General features: G+C 41.5%; 2 protein-coding genes across 3 annotated transcripts; one reads left to right on the top strand and one right to left on the bottom strand.

Annotated features, from left to right (window-relative positions):
• The first annotated feature begins 2,775 nt into the window (after window positions 1-2,775).
• Window positions 2,776-14,249, top strand: idh2 (isocitrate dehydrogenase (NADP(+)) 2). The gene is made up of 11 exons (XM_034141368.1): window positions 2,776-3,056; window positions 7,397-7,488; window positions 7,992-8,157; window positions 9,385-9,545; window positions 9,682-9,825; window positions 10,725-10,861; window positions 11,119-11,270; window positions 11,426-11,538; window positions 11,801-11,898; window positions 11,979-12,071; window positions 13,853-14,249. Exons 1-11 carry the CDS (start codon window positions 2,942-2,944, stop codon window positions 13,935-13,937), a joined length of 1,356 nt encoding a protein of 451 aa, XP_033997259.1. The 5' UTR covers window positions 2,776-2,941; the 3' UTR covers window positions 13,938-14,249.
• Window positions 14,250-14,295: 46 nt separating this feature from the next.
• znf710a (zinc finger protein 710a) lies at window positions 14,296-21,114 on the bottom strand. 2 transcript variants are annotated; one of them, XM_034141366.1, is made up of 5 exons: window positions 21,057-21,114; window positions 17,629-19,137; window positions 16,703-16,894; window positions 16,442-16,616; window positions 14,296-16,052 (listed from the first exon to the last, which is right to left on the bottom strand). In XM_034141366.1, the coding sequence occupies exons 1-5, from the start codon at window positions 21,099-21,101 to the stop codon at window positions 15,883-15,885; spliced, it is 2,091 nt and encodes a 696-aa protein (XP_033997257.1). In that variant the 5' UTR covers window positions 21,102-21,114; the 3' UTR covers window positions 14,296-15,882. The 2 variants fall into 2 exon arrangements, with proteins under 2 accessions (XP_033997257.1, XP_033997258.1); XM_034141367.1 differs by lacking the exon at window positions 21,057-21,114 and adding an exon at window positions 19,728-19,928.
• Between the last annotated feature and the right edge of the window lie 3,052 nt (window positions 21,115-24,166).

Here is a 24,166-nt window from a genome sequence, read left to right on the forward strand (position 1 = left end):
GACCGGAAACTATTCTTTTACCGTTCGGTTTTAATTTCACAATAAAGTTAGTAGTAATATTTTGTTTTGATATTATTGTTTTTTATTAAAGGTGGGGTAGGTAAGTTTGAGAAACCGGCTCGAGATACACTTTTTGTTATATTTCATGGAATGCTCTTAACATCCCGATAGCAATGAATATCTTAAAGTGGACCTATCATGCTATATTTGAATAATATAGTGTAGGACCATACCTATATAAGGCATATTTATACTTTTTTTTTTCTCAAAATACCAAACAGATCATGCATTTTAGCCATGCCTCATTTCGCTCAATTTGAAAAATGTTAGCTCTGTTTTTGCAAGGGCTGATTCTGTGAGAACAGCACCATCTACAGGCCTGGCATATGTACTACAGCGTCTCCAGCGCTTTCGAACGGCAATGGCCGTGGCTGTCTCCTCCTGATTGGTGGAGTTGGCCCAATAGCCGTAGCGCCACTGTCCTGACGTCAGGACAGTGTTCAAATCTGGATCAGTTTTTATCAGATCCGTTGCAGCCCCTTTTTAGAGATTTGGGTATGGAGGAAAATAGAGAGGGTTGTGTTTTCTGACACTTGGTGAGTTCCCTGGAACACCGGGGACACATATTCATGTATACAAGACGTACAAAAGTGCATTTTGCATGATAGGTCCCCTTTAAAGTTGCAATTCGAAACGTTTGTATAACATTGCCATTGCCATACAATTTAAATGTACAAATCCAATCCCAAATCAGATGCATACAAATCCACCAGCAGAGGTCCCTGTAGGCTGACTAACACAGTCTCACTGCCTCAGAGGAGTCCAGCAGATGGAGCACATACACCATACGTTTCATTTTTATATCCAGGGATATGAGTATAAGAACACTGGGAAAGCAATTTATATAGCATACAATTATATCCTAAACTCCTACGAGCAATTAAAGCTGGTCTCTCCCGCTGTATAGGAACACAAAAGACGAAGCAGTACCAAGTTGACAGTAATAACAGCATTATACCCTCAGCTCTGAATCAAAGCCTCATCAGAGCAACAGTTGAGCGACTACACATTTTGTAGATTGCTTGTTGATTAATGTACAGTTTTAATGTGGCTGCAAAGTCACCCCTTTCTTTTTAACTTCAGAACACGTGGAGTGGTTTATGGGTCTGGGCCATATTGCTTTGACCTTGGAGTTGGTGACACCTGAGACTGTCTGTGAAAGTGGACAGCTTGTGAAAACGATTTACATACCAAAGGGTAAAAGGTTAATGCAGACAGTCAAAAGGTTATCTAATTACAACTGTCCCCTGTCAGACCGCAGTAACCTGCTTATCACTCTCTCAAAACACGTGCAGGGGAAAAAGTGTGCATTTCACACACAAACAAGTAATAAAACAGCAGACCTTCTCCATAATGTTATAAACACAAATTGAGGTCTGTTATACTTTAAATCTACTTCAAGACTTTGTATGTTTGCAGACATTTTTATTTGGTCTTTCCATATCTGGCCTTTGTAAACACAGGGCCCTTAGGCTCAAATGAAAAGTACTTCAGAGGTGACCTGCTGTCTCTTTTACTGGCTCACCACCAGGCCCGTCATGTGACTGCACTGCACACTGTACAACCTCTCCCAGTATGGTAACCTTCCCCTGCTAAAATTAGAGGGCCCTCTGCCGAGTCTTTTTGGAATATGAGTATACTCCTGCAGATTATAGGGTATCCCAACAAATGTCTCTCTTGTTGCTTCGCCATTCTTTTTTGTTCTTACAAAAATATGTTGGCAAATACTAATATCGGTTTGCAGTTTCTGATCTGAAGGCACGACATTCTTATGCAATGTTATACACAGAAATTAGTTTCTTAAACATCTATACATATGTCAAACAAAGTGTATTCAACAATACACAGTTATATTTGAATGTTGGCACTTTTGTCTGAAAGGTAAACATTGCACTTTAAATTTGGTTCCGTTTTTGCAAATGTAATATATTTGATCAGTTGAAAAGTAAATATTAATTTTGCATCTTAAACTAACTGTTCATTCGTACAGTATATATTGATTATACAGACCTGCTTCATTGAGTTTGTGTGCATCGTGTTCAGTGTCTTTTAACTTGTTAACACATAATTGTGTCATTATGATATCTCTTATCATTCATATTGCCCTATTTTAAATGTGTTGTCTTAGGATATTTGTCTTTGTTCTATCACAATGCTTCTGCATTTATGGGTTATGGTTATGGGTTACTATATGTAATATTACATAACTGTTTGTACAATGATGTTTATATATACAGTATATGTATTTTTGTGTGCAATTTGAACATTTTTGATTAAAAATATGTTCAGTCCTCAATGAATGTGTTTATCAAAGCTGGTATTGGTGCAGTTTAATGACATTGTATGCAACAGGGTAGCTTGTGAATGTTACTCCAGGTGTAACTAAAGTCTTATTTAAGTGTTGATTATAATTCACATCATTAGTCCAAATCTGCAGAGTAACTAAAAGTATTAAATACATTTAGTGGAGTAAAAGTACACCATTTACCTCTGAATTGTAGTGGGTTAGAAGTACGAAGTAGCAACAAATTGAATTACTGAAGACAAGTACAAGCCCCTCAAAATATTACTTGAGTAAATGTACTTAGTTACTTTGATATGACGGTGACCTTCGGCCTGGGTCATCCTGCCTGAGGAGCTCAGAGTTCACCTGGCTCTTGTCTAGACTACGAAGGAGCTTTATCCGCTATTTGCTCTAGGTCCCTCCTCTGTGTATGTGCGTCTCTGACGTAGCAACCAGCGTGTCCCGCCGGCAGGGAAAGAAGGGCGGTGCTGCTCCTGCTGCTCGCTATATTGCACAGAGCCTGGAAGCGTTGTGCCCCTTGTTTTCTCGGAGTATCTTCGAGTGTCAATCTCAGAAAGTGACTCGGGCCGAACAGACATGGCTGGATATCTGAAAGTCCTCAGCTCTCTTTCGAAGTCCGCCGCAGCTTTCTCCAGAAACCCTGCGGTGCTCGCTCCGGCTGCGAACTGCCAGACTTTGCAACAAAGAAACTGTGAGTTAAGAGAGATCAACAGGGTCACCCTCGGCATCTTTGTGTTAACTTTGACCTAAAATGGTGTATTTTATTTCAATGTAGCTGATCGGCTAAGGTCGGTAACAACACCAGACAGCCGATAACCGAGCTACGCAGCAATGTTAGCAGACGCCAGTGCTATAAATAGTCGTCATTTTTGTTAATATTTGGACAAAGGTGCCCAAACGCTTCCAGGTCGTTTAATGCCGGTTGTTTACATAATCCGGTGGCTGAAAACGACGAGATAATGGCCGAAAAACAAGCAGCCGGAGAGAGTTGTCTTCGTGTCATCCTAAAGTTTGAATAACAGTTAGTCAGCCTTTTCACGTTTTAAATGAATGGAACGTTAACGGTAAAAAAGTACTACCATCGCCGTCATGGCAACTGTAACTACAAGTTAACACAATCGGCGTAAGCAGATCCATTCAAGTAACATTTGCAATGCTAAAAACTGGCAACGGATGAATAAAAAGATTCTTCCTTGTAGGTGCGGACATTTTATTGCTCTTCTCTCCTCGGGGGTTTTAGTGCAGCCATGTCAAGCAAAAAGAAGTTCCTTCCAAAAAATGATGAGCTGTTCTTCAGCCATTATGTCATTAGTGCAACACTGACTTACAAAAGTTTTGCCAAGGTCAGCTTTGCATACGAGACTCAGCTAAAGAGAGTAATGGCTGCCGAATCTCCGGCTGTCCTACATAATGTTTTCCATCAGGGTTATATCCACAGCATAGTAAGCAGATTTATTTAACCACATCTGACCCTTGTATTGTGAATGTAGAGCACTATCAGCTTGATACGTTCATTGTGGCCATAAACGGTGCCAATAACGGGACAACCCAAATCTGTTGCCTTTTTTGTCTAAGATTTGGAGAAGGATCCAGATTTATCTGCAGAAATCCTAACATTATATACAGCAGGACTTTCTAACTCCTTCCAAATGTCACTGTGCGACCCAAACTAGCAACACCAGTGTGTGTTTACACAGCAACTGGTCAGGTGAAGGGCACTTTGTCTCTGGAGTGTGACTGAATCGAGAGTCATTTGAGCTTTGTAGTGTACCGAGCTGTCAGTGATGAATGATAGCAGCCCGGTTTGCACAACCAGGATTGTCTCGGGTAGATAAAAAGGTGTAGTTCCACTACTTTAAACCCCTACACTCCTACAGATTCCTGCTATAGGCTAACACTTTCTTAGTACACACCTGTGGCAGCATTGTCACTGTTTTTTATTTAGTGTTTTAATTCAAAAGTCCTCAGCAAATCAGTGTACAAAAGTTTGAGACGAAAACTATTCATTTATTTTTATAGCTGTCACAAGTTGCATTATCTTTAATGGAAGCTGTTTGCTGCAATATCCTGCCCTTTTAAGTTTTACAATCCTCATAAAAGTGTCCAACATGCCGTTTCCTTTTGGCTGTGAGTTTTACAAAGAGAAAGTATAATGCACCAGTACGTTTTCAATTTTAGTTGTGTGACCTTGCACATTAACTTCCTATGTTTTTGTCAGTGCAGTTTAACAGTTGATTAACTGACCTTCTCAGAAACGTCTCGTCTTCAGCTCGGTTTTAGTCACTTTGTTTACGTAGTGAATGCCTTTCGTTGGTATAGGATTAAAACTGAAGGGGTTTAAGACTGGCCTCCCACTGTTTAAAGTTAACCGACATGGACAAAGGTCATTGAGGTCATCTTGTCAAGGCACACGTTGTTTTAGATGATATTTGGCCTCCTGCCCATGTTTATGCACTATATTGCACAAGTTATAGTAAAAAAGTGTCATTTACCAACCTCACACAATTTGTTTATCACATTAGTTTTAAATACCGTCTGCTACAGTGTATTTAAATCTTCTTAATACTCGAAAGCTGGCACTGAATGGTAGCTCAGATTGTATTGTTTACTCAGGCTTTCAACAGATAATTCCTGTTTTAAAATGGATTGATTTACACTGCAATTAGCCACATTTTTAAACTGTTTGAGTCAAAACCACAATACTTATTCTTCAGAAAAGTACAATAATTGCAATATAGTACTCAAGTCAAATATATTGTACTGGTAATGGTTCTGAAACTAAGGCATTGCTTTTTAACCAGTATCAAAACTTGAATGGTACCAAATCTGTGTCAACATAATGCCCAGACTGAAAGAAGCTGTTGACTCATTTTCAAACTCTTGAGTCTGCTCTTGTGTTTATTATATTGTTTAAAATGGAGACACTATGCCAAGCTTAGTATGGAGGTATGATTTCCTGTGCAATTCTACCTTTTTAAATACGTTGTTGTTTTAACGAGGCAGGCTTATAATATCCCGGCTGCATGTGTGAAGGATGTGGCAGGCGGATCCACGTGACTTTTATTCAGCCTACCCTTCAGCGTTTGTGATGCATTCAGAGGTTACATAACCAACTCAGCTCCCTCCTGCGCTCCCCTCCCCCGTCACTGTGATGGTGCAGCCTGTTTCAGCAGATTTAGGTTAGATGAGAGAAAATGTTCCAGCCACAGTAGCTGTTAGATTCACCCAGGATGCACTGCAAAAGAGACTGTATTGTGAAAATGACCTCACAACAGTCGCTCGTCGGTCATACCATGCTGAATTTCTTTCCATGTTCATCACATGCTAATGACAACTAGGGCAGTCACTAATGATTATTTTCACTGTTGATTAATCTGCCAATCCCTTGCTCAGTTTACTATTAAGTTTATGAAATGGTAAGAAACGGCCCATTAGCTTTGTTAAACTTAACACAAAGTTACTCTCTAAAATTGATTACTTGTCTAGCAAATGGTAGACAATTATTTTGAAGATGATCCAACTTCATGAAGAAAAGAAGCACAACCTTAATTGATAATACAATGATGGGACATTTGGCATCTTTTCTTGAAAAATGAACAAACCCTTTCATCTCCAATGACGGAATATTTATACATAATAGTTACTGTCAACAATCAACCAGGGTCGCAAAAAACCTCACTAGTCCCAGAGACACCATTTTATTATTTATATCTGTGTCATGCTATTCAATAACTTAATTGTAACGTAGAGGTCACAACCGTCTTTTGAATGAGGTTATTTTGGACATGGACACATGTATCTGCACTTGGCATGGCTCATCACGTTTGGAGTATGTGAACAGAGCACAGTCTGTTTTGACAGGTGTTACCAAGGCTTCATAATCCCAACAAGGTCAAAATGTCCCCATAAATCTGCATGGATTTTTTAAACATTTTATTAAATATATTTAGTACAAGGAGATGTTTGTTGCGTAACGATTCTACCAGACTCCTTTTATGTTAACTTGCATTATTTGTGGAAGGATTTGGTAGCAGTGGGGGAGCATTAACTTGGCTGGAAAATCTGAGAGACACTTGATCCTCGGCACCTCCCCCTGAACTTTTGCTATTCACTCAGTGTCCTGCTGGCAGGACTCACACACACTGAGCTCAATGAGAGCTGATATGATTAGAGATACTAATCGACGTCAAACCAACTGAAAAGCAAGTTAAGAGCCCATTCTCTCCAATGCCAATGTTTGCTCGAATAAATAAGTAATTAAATATGTGGGTTTTTGACAATAAAAAGTTGAATGTCAGTTGTTTTTATCCTGATATGACCAGTTAAAATGATTTTAATAATATAACGACAATAAAAGTGAGAGTTTTCCAAATAAGGATTATACAGTTTATTCAGAAGAAAGCTAATTGGAAACTATTTCAGTAATTCATAATCAGTCACTGTTCTAGCAAACGTCTCAAACATTGCTAGTTGTAACTTGTTCAAAACAATGTTCAAAAAACGTGCTTTTTTAAAATCTTTAAAACAAACTTCATACCTCTGGTTTAGGGGCTTGTTGGAACAAAACAAGACATTTCAAGATGTCCTCTTTTGACTGGGATTAAGATTATTCAGTATTTTTTGAGAATTTATCAGCCATATGCTGTTCAGTTTTGCAGGTATGATTTCAGTTAAAGCAGTTAAAAAAGCACTTTGGTAATCAAGTGAGTACATAGTCAAATTTGAATATTTACTAGCCATTGGCTGGTTGACATAAAAGAATATCCCCTGCTTAATTGACTCAACAATTATTTGATTAAATGCTATTCTGTAGATACATTGAGAAAGAGATTAATAGTTGCAGTGCTATTCCTGAGGCACAGAGACTATTGGGCAAATGTAGAGGAAATGCTGTTGCCTGTCCTCTGCTGATATCCTCGAAACAGGATCTACCTTTATTTTCAAATCAATGATTTGCTCAGCAGTCTTTGACCCTTAAATAAATAAATAAGCATTTTGTTGTGAATGAACTGTTCCATTTGTGATTGACAGATGCCGACAAACGCATCAAGGTGTCCCAGCCGGTGGTGGAGATGGACGGAGATGAGATGACTAGGATCATTTGGGAGTTCATCAAAGAGAAGGTGATGAAGTGGTGGAGACACACACACACACACACACACACACACACGCGACTCTCAGAAGATGACGGCCCCCACGCTGTCTGATTCCTATTTTTATATCACAGACTGACACGTGGATGTGAGGGGATGTTATGTGTAAGATTATGTATGTATGATGTGGGGGAGGGGGGGGGGATTGGAGCTGTTTCATTCAGTCACTCGCTTATTGCCTTTGGAGAGAGCAGATGGCGCTTTGGCTCGGGAGAAAACATGGAGAATCATGAGATAAAATCCCTGAATGCGTTTTGAGTTGTGTTGTTCCAACACTGCAAGTGTAATTCATAAATCATATGCAAACACTGAAAATGACACGCACACTATTTATACATTCAGAGGCACTACTTCAGTTGAATGTTATTTGATGTAGTCTCTTCAACTGATCTATAAAGTTTTCTAAACAAAACAACATTAAAGATGCTGTAGTTAAATGCAGATGCTAATTTTGTTTTTGTTGCCTCTTTCAGCTCATCCTGACCAATGTTGACGTTGAGCTGAAGTATTATGACCTGGGTCTGCCGTACCGTGATCAGACTGACGACCAGGTCACCATCGACTCTGCCCTGGCCACTTTGAAGTACAATGTGGCTGTTAAATGCGCCACCATCACCCCCGACGAGGCCAGAGTGGAAGGTATGCAAATAGTGTTTCATAGCCGACATACATTCTCAATGGAAACAGAGGATTTGTATTGTCCCCCATGGAGACAGCACAACACTCAGTGTAATTAAGACCCCATTTACACGGGAACGTTTGCGTTTACGCACCGAATTCGTTTTCAAAAAAGTCTTCCGTTCATACGTATTCGGCTCATTTAACGTGTCCGTTCACACGAGACCACTGGAAACGCTGTAGTACATATGCTGTGCCTGTAAGTAAAAATAAAATAAAAAGTATTTGGTAATTGGAAACAACTCTGATTGATTTGGATAAAGGCTTTGCAGTCCTAGATTGAAAGCAATATCAAAGGTCAAGAGGGTCTCTTGTTGCAACACAGGGCTGATCTTAACTGTTTATTAACTTTTTTTAAAGATGAACTAAGGCTTGATGATGGCTAAAAGTCTGGCTTAGTTTAGTTGTTTCTAAAACAGTCTATTATAAGATAAATGTCAAATCTCATTTAACCTTCTACAAACCTTTTTCTGGATTTTGTTTTACAATATTTACATAAAAGAACAATCGGGGTACCCAAAGTCCAATTTAGTATTTCTTTTTGCAGAGATGTTTTAGTTTAATGTCCATCCTCCTTACCGTTTTCCAAACAACATACAATGAGCATTAGGGTGGTCCTTAAAATTGAAAGTCGGAAAGTCTAAGCTCTAACCCCCAGAACTCATTCTATTCCTTTCCGACTTTCAATTTTAAGGACCACCCTACGTGAGGCTAAACTTCAAGGTTGATGAGGGAGGGGTAAATGTTGTTGAAATTTGAATAAAATTCACCGGGAGAGTATAACAATATTTCTTGACTAGTATAACGAATTCCGGTGGTTGGAGCTTAAAATAAATGAATTAAAAAAATGTACCTCTCACGAAGGACCACCCTAATGAGCATGCTACATTTTTAATTGGCAATGTTAAAATGAAAGGTTATCAAAACTACTAGAGCCACAGTCACAAAATATTAGCTATTTGCAGTTCACTTTCTCACCTTTTATCATCATACATATTACGATATGTAGGCTGAGAAAGTGAACTGAAAAGTCAAGGACATGTGTTGAACCAGTGCCACCGTTCTATAGTTTCCTTAGATGCAAAATATCCAGCCCAATACATTTAAAGCATGCAATTGTTAGGAAAACTCTCATATCACCAACACCATCTCAAATATCCTTTACATCCTCTGGGTTTTTGTATTTAGAGTTCAGCCTGAAGAAGATGTGGAAGAGCCCTAACGGTACCATCAGGAACATCCTGGGCGGCACCGTCTTCCGTGAGCCAATCATCTGCAAGAACATTCCCAGGCTGGTTCCCGGCTGGACGCAGCCCATCATCATTGGCAGACACGCCTTCGGTGATCAGGTGAGTCTCCTCTTAATGCTGAAATGACTGTAGCATTTCAGTTTACAGTCATAGATCTCTCGCCTCTTGTGCCCAAAATAACAACAAACCATTTTCAGGATTGATCAAACATTTTTGTACTTTGTTTCTTCTACAGTACAGAGCAACTGACTTTGTTGTGGACCAACCTGGAAAATTCAAGATGATCTTCACCCCCTCTGATGGGAGTACAGGCAAGGAGTGGGAGGTTTATGACTTCCCCGCTGGTGGCTGTGGAATGGGCATGTACAACACTGATGAGGTGAGTGTGCGCTTCTGATAAGGCTGACGTCAACAAAGTCCTTTAACAACAGAAAAACAGGCAGCAACTACGCCTGTCTTTATCTCCCAATGGTTTTTGTCTGCCCCATTGCATCTTCGGCACTTAGCCCCAAGTCAGTTTCTCCCTGCTGAAGACCTCAACTGGTCAGAAACAAATATACATTTTCTTTAGCAGCTGGGCACTGATTTATTAGTGACTGTGTTGTGCGAACAACTCAAAATAAACTAGAGTTCCCAATGTAATAATGAAACATGGAAACCCGCTCTAACAATGCATGTATTTTTTTTTTAGAGAGCTCTATGGTACAGAGAAATCTTTCCAATCTCTTTAATGGGATTTGTTTACAATAAGAAATTACTTAGCTTTACATCTTTCCAATTCTACAACACAACATTTTAGTTGGTCCTATTCAGAAATCTTGAGGGAAAATATTCTCCTAAATCTATAAATAAAAGATAAGAAACAGTCCTTGAATACAAATGTTGGTTTGCAATAGAGATCTTTTTGTAGCAGGGGAAAGCTTATAGTGTGTACGACCCGTTCTATTGAATTTGTTGAAATATATTTTCCCTGACACAAATACAGAATACAAATTGTTACTTAATCTCCAAAATGTGTAACTCTTCATGATTAAAGAAAACTGCTGTTACAATCTGCCTAAGGCCTGTAGTAGAATTGTCTTGGCAGTAGCGACTCTCTTTTCAACCGGCTTTGCTACTGTTTTGTTTGCATTCAGCAGCACAGGTCTGTTTGATTTAACAACATGAGAGGTCATAGTAGATGACTTTCAACTTGTCAAGGTGAAGGTTGTTAACCTCTGTACTGCTGATAAAATGCTTCAGTAGTCATGAGCTGTTTGTATTTCTTTCCCCCAACAGTCTATCACTGGCTTTGCCCACAGCTGCTTCCAGTACGCCATCGGCAAGAAGTGGCCCCTGTACATGAGCACAAAGAACACCATTCTCAAAGCCTATGATGGCAGATTTAAAGACATCTTCGAGGAGATCTACGTAAAGTAAGTGCCTTCTGTTCTTTATTCACCAATATACATTTGTAAGAGATTTTGTTAAACTACCCTTTTGCATTTCATTGCTAATTAGAAAGCGGTCAACATTTCTGAACTAAGAAAATGTACTTTTTATGGTTTACAAAATAATTGCAAGTTTAAGAAATGATCGAGATTATGTATTAAAAAAAAAAAGCTAAAACTTTAATCATGTAAAGTACGATAATAAGCCAGTAAGTTTGATATGTTGTATTTGCTTCCTGCAGGCACTACAAGCCAGAGTTCGAGAATCTGAAGATCTGGTATGAGCACAGGCTCATTGATGATATGGTCGCCCAAGTGCTGAAGTCTTCTGGAGCCTTCGTGTGGGCCTGCAAGAACTACGACGGAGACGTTCAGTCCGATATCATCGCACAGGGTGAGATATTTGGAAAGCAACAGCACTGCTCTCTGGGGAATTCCTGGGAACTTGTTGTAATAAAATACTAAATCAGCACTTGGCAGTTTTCTCTTAAGAATATGTGGGTTGCATTAAATAAGGGTTTGTGTAATTTTGCTTTCTTTTTGTTATAGGTTATGGCTCTCTGGGATTGATGACCTCAGTCCTTGTGTGTCCTGACGGCAAGACAGTCGAGGCTGAGGCCGCCCACGGCACTGTGACCAGGCACTACCGCGAGCACCAGAAGGTAACCAGCCATCATTATCAACGGCGCTATATATCTATATATACAAAACATAAGAATTTGAAATGGAAAATGTGTGAAGCCAAATCAAGGTCCTGCAAACAGACTCTGTAATCTGTGGGGTTATACTGCCACCATGTGGTGAAAATTGTGAATGAGATTTAGATGCCCATAGTAAATAAATACATTCATGATAATTAAAAACAACATCCTAGTACTGTGTAGTATTCAAAAACTATAACATTATCGTCAACTTCACTTTCAGGGAAATCCCACCAGCACCAATCCCATTGCCAGCATCTTTGCCTGGACCAGAGGCCTGGAGCACCGCGGCAAGCTGGATGACAACCCCGACCTGATCAAGTAAGAGATGTTGTTGTTTTTGAATGAATCATACATACCCTGGGATGAAACATCTTCTAAATGTCTTTATTTTTCTGCAGGTTCGTCCAGACCCTGGAGAAGGTTTGTGTCGATACTGTTGAGAGTGGCGTAATGACCAAGGACCTCGCAGGCTGCATCCACGGCCTGCCCAAGTAAGTCCATGTTGTGTGTCGATGGTCAGAGCTACATCCACAACTACATTTTAGAACACTTATACTTACAGGAAATGAAGATATACACTTGTCCTGACTCAAACCAACCCATACTGTGGTTAAATGGTGTCATCGATGATTCAAATATTTTTCTCTGAACTAAAACAAACCAAAATGTCTTGGAGGTACCTTTATAGTTGCATAAGCATGTTTTTCCAGGCGAGGCTTCTGAAGGTGTGAGGAAGGGTTCGGCCCCAGAGAGCACTAAAAATAAGGAACGGCACTATCTGTGGGACTTCACCCCTAAGATATGTAGAACAAAAGGTGCAACTATTATTATTCCTTATGGCTATGGACGTTTCTCTATCTTTAGGATGGGGTAAGGTTGCTACATTCAAGTGTTTTATGTAATACATGAGGGGAAAATAAGATACATAGCTGAGCGAATTAGTTGATCGATAAGAAAGTATCTGCAAATATCTTGATTTATCAGAATCAGAAATTCTTTATTCCTCCCACAGCCGTAAAATGTTTATTGGTACTATTAAGTCAGTGCAAATAAGACAAACTAAAATTGATGAATTAGTAATTGAAGGAGATTATTAAACTATGAGCTACATTTGAGTAAGACAATCACTCTGAAAAAATTGTAATGGCCATTTTCATAGTTTTTCTGACATTTGATGCACCGAAAAATACAAGAAAATGGTCTGCAGTTGAATCAATCATACTAAACGTCATTAGTTGGTGACCTATTTTGGATTATGTACCCATTAAGTTCTTGGTGAATATTTTGTTTTGGGACATTAAGCCTATAATGGCATCCAAAAATGAATGTTTGAGGATTTATTTTTCATATCTTTGACTGCAACTATTCCCTTTTTTATTAAACCACCTCTATCTATCTGAACGATTGAGACATGAACTGCAAGCATTTGTTAAGTCAGGAACTTAAAACCTCATCCCAAACACGCCCTCAGTTTGTGTTTATATGTAAGATTTGTAGCCAGTATTATTTTTTGTACACGAAATGTTAATGTTAATTTAGCAGGGTATCTTACAAAACTCCAAACTATTTAAGTCAGGTTGAGAGATTTAGGCCGTTTCAGTCGAGATGAAAATGTGTGTCCAGTACATTTTAGAGGATTCATAACATTGTGAAATATTAATTAAGGGTGTGTTTTTGCTCATTCCTAATGATTGATGAAGAACGGGCTGCATGTGTATTGCATTATTTTCCATCTAGATCCAGGTAGGGATGAAAGATTTACTACCGTTTCAAATTATTTGATCAAACTCTTACTTAAGGGTTTCATAGCCTTGGTGGAGGTAGGTGCCGTTTTGTTCACTAACTTGTTTCTGCACACGGTTGGTAGTTGTACTACATACATTACTTTCATGCATTTTTCATCCATGAGACACTACAGTTCACAAATCTGCTAATGATTCAGGGTTATTTTTGTCAATAAAGACAATATTCCCAGCAAACTAAAGACATGTAAAAATAGAGGACATCAGTTATTTATTTATTACAGTAGTTATGTAGTACCAAGCTAACTCTGCCTTAAGTTGCTAATGTCCTGCATCGTGCCTATTCTAATGTTTAAATTATTATAATATTGATAATGAAGATGCTGTTATTAACCAAAACAATAGTATTAATAATAATAATAATAATAATAAAGGTTATGTATTGTTTTTTTGCTACAGTATTGTCTTTTTTTTCCTAAAGTATGTTACAGATTTTCTGATGTGCTCTCTGTCTTGTCTTGCCTTTTCAGTGTCAAGCTGAACGAGCACTACGTCAATACCACAGACTTCCTCGACGCCATCAGGTCAAATCTGGATAAAGCCCTCGGCAAATAAAAAGGACTTGGTAGAATATAGCTAGTTTGGAGATGGAAATGCCACTCATCGGTTTTGTACCTCATTTTTAACTTAAAGGTCAATAGATACACTCTCATTTTGTTCTGAAGGAAACAAGTACTGTCTATAGTGTTTTAGGTTCTAAGTAGCTGAGAACTGTGCTTCCACCTGATGCTGCCTAACTATGTCCAACTATTTGCAAGGTTTTATTTTTGTTATGTGAAGTACTGTATTCAATATTGTGTAATGCCTTGTGCAGGACTGAAGACTTGATCAAACATATTCGCCAATAAAAACCAGTGTTTGACCCAATATTGGTATTTGTTTTTGTTGTCTGAAAGCAAATAAATGTCAGCAATTTTAAAGGTAAATAAATTTATTATTTTACAGTATTGTCTGGTACACAACATTGTACATACATTTCTATCAACATTATCTCCACACTAATGTCTAATACAGAAAGCCATTTAAGCTGAATATCTTCCCCTTTTTATATCATCACTAAAAATGTGATGGAATGAACACCGAAGCTGAAAAACTCACAAAATTGAGCATTTTTATTTTAAATGCGCCATATCAACATCGCAAATGGATACCTTGTTTTTGCAGTTTGAAAAGCTAAGCACTGGGAAACTGAATATATTGAGCATTTCCCAAATCATTTTCCACAAGGTCCGCGGCCCTGTCACATGTTGGGAGGTTGTCGTTCATCACTTGAGACCAGTGTACAGCATGATGGATGGCATGCTCTTGCAGACACACTGGGGCACTTAATATTTGTGTCTTGAGTTTTTTTTTTTGGGACACGTCTTGTTGAGATTCATCCATAAAGAAAAACAGAACTGCAATATGAATGCAGGGTTTGCATTGCCTTTGAGAAAATGCTGCAGTCTTGTCTCCTGAATGCCTGAATGGGGGGAAATGGTGAGGTCTGTTGAAAAAGAAGCTGTACCACAGTCTGTTCTCTGTGGTAATCTTTTGCAGAGATCTACAGATGGGTGGGTGGGGGACGGAGGGTCTGAATGTAATTTCATGAGGTCTACGAGAAATCCAATGTCCCTGCTCAACACAACAGCAAGGAAAACAGACCTGGTTTCCGCAGCTGCAACATTTGATGTGATTCTTTGGTAAAGGGGTTCTACCGTTGAAAAAGGTATTTAGATTTTGTTTTCATTAGCGTCTTAAAACATTCCACAGAAACATTTACATTCATAGACTAGAGATCAATACAGGTTGATGGTTGTTAATGCAGAAACCTAGAAAGTCGACACATTGGTCCTTAGTGCAACGCACTGATCACAGTACCAGCCAACGTACAAGAGGACTGATACGTTCTGTACAATAATATACAATAAAACACAGATTGCAATTCCAGTTGAATCGTCTGATTCTGCAGGCTTAATTTAATTTATCACAGTATGAATCAAAGTGAATCATTAACCTCTGCAACTTGATAAGCTTTGGCAAGTGAAATGAATTGTTACCTTCTTTAACCCTTCATATTAGTTCACCCCAGCAGACTGAGATACACCGGGATTGTCTGAATGTGCAGTACAACATCACCAGGCTTTTAGCTAAACATGTGCTTTTTCTATTTGGCTCAGATGATGTTCCTGATTTTAAGCAGCTGACAACATCCATGTTTTTTATATATTCATTTTTGTATCTAAATGCTCCTGTTTAAGACAGTCCACTTTGCTCACATATAATATAGTCATTCAGTAGATTTGCTGTGTTTTTAGAGATGAAGAATATGTTGTAAGGTAAAAAGTATACATTTCCAAATGTAGCATTACAAATGATTCCAGTGCATACGAATGTGCAGTTTGCTGGGTTTCCTCACATCTTTGAAGAACAACCCGAGCACTTTGTATTTAAAAGCAAAATAACCAATCCTGTTTTCATGAGTTCACACGTATATTTAATTTGGGGTCGTTTCAATTATTCATGCAGAGCTGAAACGCCCTGCGCCCTTCCCATAGGTGCTGTAATACTCAATTTGAGATAGTTTGGCAATGTCTGGTGTGTTGTTGTTGTTAGCTCGGTTTTCTCGCTCACTGAATTCAAAGCTCTCCTCTTCGTAGTCCTCCTGGCTTTCTACTTCTTGTGGGGGCTCTGATGAAGGAAGCAAATACACATATAATCCAACACTGTCCTCAGTAACACACACATTCAGGTCCTCCTAAAGACACATGGTCTCATTGAGGACAGCTGCCTCAGTATCAGTCTCTGATAGAGACAGGCATGTCTAATCCAGGCACTGCTATATTTACTAAACACACAACATCAAAACACTTGGCCACTAGATTTCAGTACATGCTGAGTCAAAGTGCCTTAGGGGCAGACTGAGTGATAATAATGCGGCATGCGACATGAAGCCCACAGAGCAGCCCCACTTGGACATTTGCCACACATAACCCATCAACAAATTCAAATGTCATCGAGGAGTTTCATTCATTTCAAAGCAGAGGGTGTAATTGAGGATAATCAATGGAGATACTCACCATGGCTGTCTATTGAGGTGTCCATGACACCGTGTTTGACCTTCATGTGTCGGCTGAGGTTGCCCTTCAGGTTGAACTTGCTGCTGCAGTAAGGGCACTTGAAGGGCTTGCTGCCAGCGTGGAGGTGCATGTGGCCGAGGAGGTTGTACATTCTGTTGAAAGACTTTCCGCACACCTGAGAAACAACAGCGAAAATAGTCAGTATCCGTCCACGATCGAACACAGTTCTTTCTTAAAGTAAAACTCTTCTACTTCACTCACCTTGCATTTAAAAGGCTTGACTGGCAGGTGGACGATCATGTGTGTTTTTAGGGTCTGCTTCTGGACAAAGGTCTTGAAGCAGATGTGACACTGGAAGGGCCGGATACTGGCATGGATCAACATGTGTCTCTTTAGGTTGGCAGACAGCGTGAACTCTCGAGCACAGACTTCACACTTGAATTCTTTCATACCCTGTGGGAACAAATAGCGTTTGTGCCATTTAAATTAACTTAGCTAAATATATTGTGCAAAGGAAAATACAGAATGAGTCATGGGGAAAAAACACAAGGAGCATTTGCATTCTGGCTTTTGTTCCAACACATGTAAATCACATTAGCCCCACCAAGTGTTGAAAGACGGAGTGGACATAGTAAAATATATGGAAAGAATAAACTTTTTTCCCAACATGTATTATTTAACTTACATTTTAATATTGAACAAAAGCAAATGCCATGGAAATATATTTGTTGTTCCCCCTATAGAATAAAACAGACTGTGTAATGAAATGGAGAGAAAACCCAGGGTGATTCATCATACACAAAGGGAAGTAGCTCTGCAAACTACACACAAAAACAAAACACATGCAAGTGGGGGGTTGAGCCAAACAAAAAAACTAAGGCCTTTGAAGGCTATGTTTACAAAGCAACTGGTTTTAGAGGAAAGGCTGTGGCGCAAGTGTGCAATTTACCCTCCCATTTTCCTATAAGGATTCATACAGAGGGCTGTGATTGAGTGAAGCTTAAGTACTTGCCTTAATACCATAGATGTTTATGTCTTTAAAATGACAATTTCTATTTTGAATATAGGTTAAGTATGTGCAGTGGCATGTGGCTAGGCATTCTGATTTGTTTCAACACATACCCTGGTTGACAGTCACCTCATTTTCAGTTCAGTACCTTAAGTGTGAGGGTGTGCGCTGCCATTACCTTGTGAGTGAGAGCGTGTTGTCGGAGATGGTGGATTTGGACAAACTCCATGCCGCACTCAGGACAAACGTAGGGTCGAACGTTCTGGTGCTTCATCAAGTGGTTCTGCAGCTGGCTGCGGTAAGCAAAGGACTTGTTGCACTCGGTGCACTGGTACGTGGTGGGGCCCTGGTGACTGGCAAGGTGGCGCTTCAGGTGCGCGTAGGTGGGAAACTCGAGGCCACACTGGGTGCAGACATGGCACTGACCGTTCTCATGTTTGTTCTCGTGGGTCCTCAGCTCGCTGGGGTAAGCGAAGCCTCGGCCACAGAAGCGGCAGCTGTAGGGCTTTACGTCCGAGTGCTGCAGCATGTGCCTCTTCAGGTGGCTGGTCTGTGTGAAGGCCTTCTCACAAACGGTGCACTTGTGAGGTCTGGTCCCCTGGTGGGTGAGCAGGTGAGTCTGGAGATGGCTCGGTTGTTTAAAGAGCTTTCCACAGTGTACACATTCATGGGGCTTTATTCCATTATGGCCAAGAATATGAGTGACTAGGTTGTATTTGGATGTGTATGACTTCTCACACATCCGGCACTTCCAACGTTTCAGACCCTCTCCCACATCTACGCAGTAAGACTCATCGATTTGCACGTTGATGTCCAGTCTGTCAATCTGCATTCGCCTGGCGAGTCCCTCTGGGTCGGACCACAGCATGGCCTGGCCGTTGTCCTCATACTCTCCTGGCAGGGCCATGTCCGAGGACTCGTATGCCACCTCACTGGACTCATAATAGCGGCCCTCTACAGGACTGCCAGTGTCACCACTCGTCTTGAGGTTAAGTGCCTCTTCTTCCTCTTCCTCCACCACCAACTCCTCTTCCTTCTTCTCTCTTTCTCTACCAGTGTTTTCTTCTTCTTCCTGTTCTGGCTGTTCTTCTGTTCGTGGCCTGGGTGTATCTCTTACACATGTTCGACAGTCTCCGCAGGCTTGCTCCTGTTTTAAAGAAGCTTGTTGGGTGACTGGTTCCTCAGAATTGCCAGGACTTCGCCTGCTGTTCATGTGAATGCAGGAAGGAGGGGTGTCAGAGTCGAGCCGTTCACCTTTAACCTGAGCCTGTGGAGTTGCTACTTTGTGCGGGTGACCCTCCTCACTCCTCGGCCTCTTGGTCCTCCCACGGGGCCCAGGCCTTCTTCTCTCGCTGCAGTGCGGCTGGGGCTCCGGCTCCCCAGCAGGCTCAGCCAGGTAGTCCCCGTTGGCCCCTATTAGCTGATCTGCGTACTCATACTCCATTGCCTCAGGTTGAGGAGGGGGACACTCTCTGGACTCCCCCGTGTAAAAGCCATTAGGAGCAATGGTGGCCCCAAAGATTTCATTCTGGGAGATGAGTCCCAGAACGGCAGCCTGAGCCAGAGATAACACCACCACAGGCTCCGTCTGTGTGCCCACATCCATGTTGTGGCCCTCAGTCATCTTGGGGTAGGTCCCCTCAGTCATCTTGGGGTAGGTCCGCACCAAGCGGCTACTCTCCTCCTCCTAGAAGAAAACACATAAACATACATCTTTTAAAATGATCTTGGAGAAATAATGTCTCAGCATGTTTTTTCGTTATTCAGTTGCTACAAACCCTGCATTACACAATGTTTCCTCATATAACCTCATTTCCCCAATGTAGCTTCATGATATTGGTAACCTTCCTATTAATACAAACAAAGATTTTTATGTTTGAGAATATTGGAATTATTATCCTATGATTCAATGTTTAAAAATCCAGACTTACAGCAGAAGCTTTCAAATCTTCCTCTCCTAAGACTCAAGAATAGTATAAAGATAATGTTTTTTCAGCCGCATTTGTTCCATGCCTTGTTTCTTTGCTCTAAATCCACAGAACATTTGATTGAGGAGATAAGGCAGATCTGTGTTAGCACCCTGCTTCCTTCCTTGACAGGCTTTAGGATAATAAGAACACAACAAGGGATGCAGGTCCAGCCAGGAAGTCGACTTCCGTGGACTGTCCTCAGCACTTCCTCTGGGGTCCCGGGGCAGCCGGGCTGACCCAAGTCAGCTCATCGCTGGTGCTATATGTCCCATTCATGAGGAGCAAAGTGGCTCAGCTTCACACTCACCGTAGCCGACTTCATATGCCCGCCACACCGGGCTTCCTTAACAAGATGATATATGCCGCCAGGCTATCTCATATCCATAACAGACATTAGATTGAGCTTCGAGCTCACTCTATATTCCAGACCGATGCATAAGACTCGCCAACATAATTGTATGGTTGGGAAGTGTTTCGGACCCAAATGCACATGTTTACACCACCGCCTTTAAAAGCGGAACAGTGAAACTAAGAGGAAGAAATTGTGCTACAACATGTCTGGCTGTTTGTGGTAAAGGAGAAGCAAATATTGTAGTTCACTTGTTTCAGGTTATTTCTTAGCATGGATCTGAGCTATAGGAAATATATAAAGAGAACCTCTCTGACCCCTACTTTCTTTCAGACTACACTCTGGTCTTCACTCTTTGCAATAGGCTCCAGCAAGAACTGCTTCCTTTTTCTGACACAATACTGAGAGAAAGAGTGGATGGAGAGAAGAGAAAAGAAGAGGAGATAGAGCAGGAATAAAGGTGTGTGTGTGTGTGTGTCTGTGTTGGGAGAGGAGAGTAGACCTGGATGCCCTGATAACCACGTCATTTATAATTACTGCTTTTAAAGTAGTCAGAGACAGACTGTGTGTTTGTGAGAAAGGAAAGGAAAGAGACTGGGTGTGTATTTGAAAGCATGTGTGTGTGAGAGAGAAAAGAGAGGGAGGGAGGGAGGTATGGAGAGAAGGAGAAAGAGCTGTGGGCGGGGGAGGAGTGGAGGGAGGGAGACAGAGAGAGAAATGAGATGGAGGGGCTGAAAGATAAAGAAAGAGGGGAGGAGAGGGAGGGGAGGGAAGGGGAAGGAGAGATTGAGTGAGCATGTGAGAGGAGGGAAGAGAGAAAGGAAAAGGAGAGGGAGGGGGTGTGCCGGGGGGGGGGTGGTGGAGGGGGGCAGAGAAAGACAGAAAGACAGAGTGACTGAGTGAGTGAGAGAGAAAGAGGGAGGGAAGGAGTGGAAGCCGGAGATAGAAGAAAAAGCACAGCAAAATGAAAGGCTGACAAAATGAAAGAAAAAGAGACAAATGACAAGGAGAAAGAGAAGGTAGTAATCGCAAGAGTCTGTACTTTCACATTTAAAGTTGCATCTGAGAGACACCAAACAATTAGAGCAGCGGAAATAAGAAACACAACTCTTATCTCTTTTTGAAAAGATGTTCCCACTGCAGCACTTCTATGAATGTGAAAAGTAATCTCACTTCCCCTCACACTCGCAACCAGACACACACTAACTAACTAACTAAACTGCCAACAAGTAACCAGCAACCCCTCTAGACCCTCAGCAGCAACACATCTGTAGGTTACAAACTCACCACATTGTTCCTGGAGTGATGTTTGAGGTGTTTCAGGGATCTCATCCTTCAGGAGAAATGAGTGGAGTAAAAAAATCCTCCTCCTATTTATATCTGTGGGAGAGTGGGGCGGTCCCACGGCTCATCCTCCTCCTACTGTTGCTGTTATCAGAACTGACTGTGCCTGCCCCCCCCCCCCCCCCCTCCCTCCCTCCCTCCCTCCCTCCACCCCCCCATATACACACACACAGCATCACCCCATTTCTTTCTCTTCCTCCCACCCTCTCCTTCCCATCTCACTTCTCTTTCTCTCCTCTTTTCTCTTACAAACACACACACACACACACACACACACACACACACACACACACACACACACATCTTATCTCCCTTTCTCACTACATACAATTCAGCATGACCCTTCAACACACATTTCTCTTGAAGGCGCACAGAGACACAAGCTCTATCTTTTCTTGATCACACTTTATACTTTGCATTTCCTTTTTTCTACGAGCGTGTGCTCAAACGCACAAACAGTCAATCTAATCAGTCGTTTCTCGCTGTGCGTGCACACAGATATATGAGAATGTACGCACGCACAAACATGTTTATATGTATGTATGCAGGCACACATAGAGGCACGTACACACTTTCACAACACACACACACACACACACACACACACACACACACACACACTAAGAGAGACTATGGGTGGAGGTGTGTGTGTCAGCAGCACAACAGTCTGACAGATAAAATGCTAACATTTTAACTTTCTTGAGACCGTGTAGTTGGCTGCCATTATTTCTTGATTCAAACTAATTAACTATTGAGACAGCCTGAAGTATACTGTCTGAGAAATTCAGAAGAAAAATGAGTGACAAAAGAAAAGAGAAGGAGAAAGAAAGGAGAGAAAAGCAGTTAGGAGAGAGGGAGGGAGACAGACAGACGTGGGGGAGAAAGAATAAGGAAGAAAGAAGCAGAGGGAGGGGGGAGTGAAGCTGAGTGGAGGAAGAGGTGGAGGAGGAGGAGGAGGAGGAGGAGGGGGGGGGTAGGGGTGGGGGGGTTGAGAGAGACAGAAAGAAAAAGGGAAAGAGGAAAGAGAGCCGGTGTGGGGGAGGGAAGAAGAGAATGCAGCAAAAAAGGAGGAAGAAGGGAAAGGAGAGACGGGGGAGGGGAGGGGGGGGGGGGCTGAGGCATAAGAAAGGATGTGGCAAAAGAAAGAGAAAGAAAGAATAAAAGAGAGAGAAAAGAAAGAGCAGGGGGGGGGCTGGTGGAGACGGGGGGGATGGGAAGAGAGATAGAGGAAGGTTTGAAAGAAAATGCAGTGAAAAGAAAGAAGAGAAAAGGAGAGAAGAAAAAAAAGGGGGGATGGTGGAGTGTGAAAATAAAAAAGAAGAGTCCATCAGCAAGAGAAAAGAGAAAAGGGAAGGGGGGGGGTGCAGAATGAAGAAGAGGAGGAGGAGGAGGGAGGGAGGGATAGCAAAGGGAATGAAGAGAGGAAAGGAGATAGAGAGAGGAAAGGGAAAAACAGCAAGTGGAGACATTAACTATTGAACTTCCAGGTTTCTTTCAGCCTGTGTTGAGAAACAGTGCGGCAGAGACCTGCGGGCTGAGTACAGGTTGTGTGCTTAAGTACTGAAGATGCTCCTGATCATTAGACAGGTATTCTTTTGTACCACAGCCCACCTTACTATTTGAACTAGTAAACATGTGAGGGGTGAAATACAAAACAAAAGTGTGGTTGAGAAATGAGTGTATAGGTGCAGGCGAACAAACACCGTGTGGACACATGCCAGTTGTGACTGTAAGGCTGAGCACTGTGCATAAACATTTCCTACTAAATAACAGGAAAGGGCAAACCTTGAAAACCTTGATCAATCATCAGCGGCTGGGAGTGCTGCGAGAATGAGGAAGATAGAGAGAAAGGGGAGCGGAGAGGGGGGGGGGAGGAGGGAGAGATAGGGAATGAGAGTGAGCGTGAGGGAGGGGAGGCAGAGAGAAAAGAGAAAGATTGAGTGAGGGTGTGAGTGAGGGGGAGAGATAGCAGGAAGTCGAGAATGGGAGAGAAAATAGAAGGAGAGCAAGGGAAGAAACAAAGAGATAAGAGGCTGAAAGACAAAGAAACCACATGGAAGAAACAACAAGGGACACGTACATAAAACAACACAGAACTAGCCTATGGGGGAAAGGAAAAAGACACAGACAACAAAAGTTTGGGGAAGAAATACACTGGCTCCTTTCCAGGCCTGAAACAGAAAAAACCTGCTCGCTTGTCCATTTACTTTGGGTACATTTGCCTGTGTGTGTGTGTGTGTGGGGGGGTACGGAAAACTAATAGCGGGAAAGGCTACGCTGGATAATGAGCGTTAAATGTCACCTCTTAGGTTATACAGGTTCCTAAGAGCATAGAGAAGGAGACAGAGTAAAAGGGAAGTAAACCATTGCCCTGCTCTCGAGAGTATAACCCTCAACTGGGATTTCAAATGAGTGTGTGTGTGTGCGTGGTTGCATGTGCGCATTTGTCTGATGTCTGAGATCAGGGACAAGCACACGCACCACTGACACCAACAGGCTTTCAGTTCCCCCAGCCCTGAAACAACACACTACTGACACCCGTGTCCGTACGACTTACTGTATTTCTGCCACCCCGACCGCTTTTTAAACCCCGGCCTTGTTCTGCGTTTATCTATAGGAGGACAACCATGCAGTGTCACATCCTCTCTGTGATATAGGCCAAAGTTATAACTTCTTTTTTTTCAGAAAGAGGAAGAGAGCAAGACAGAGAGCGAGGGAGAGAAAAAGAAAGAGGGGGGACATATTTAGCTTACAGCTGTCTGTTACCCCTGAGAGAAGCTCAATGAATCAAAAAAACTGAAGGGCTGATGACAACTTCCTTTTCTCTTGATTTTTTCAGGTTAAAACAAAGGTGACAAAACACTTTTAGAAAGGAAAATGACAATAATCTGGGTACATTTAGTTGTATATCCTCTGCAAGTTTCTCTATATCCACACACCCTCACATTGTCAGTGCTGTTTCTTCCTCCAGCCCAGTGACAGCCTGCATACAGCCCGAGTTCAACCTGATGTGTGTGAGCCGCTGTGCTAGGCGATAGCTATAATTCAACATC

The sequence above is a fragment of the Trematomus bernacchii genome, unplaced genomic scaffold (genome assembly GCF_902827165.1).
Source record: "Trematomus bernacchii unplaced genomic scaffold, fTreBer1.1, whole genome shotgun sequence".
Classification (NCBI taxonomy): Eukaryota; Metazoa; Chordata; class Actinopteri; order Perciformes; family Nototheniidae; genus Trematomus; species Trematomus bernacchii.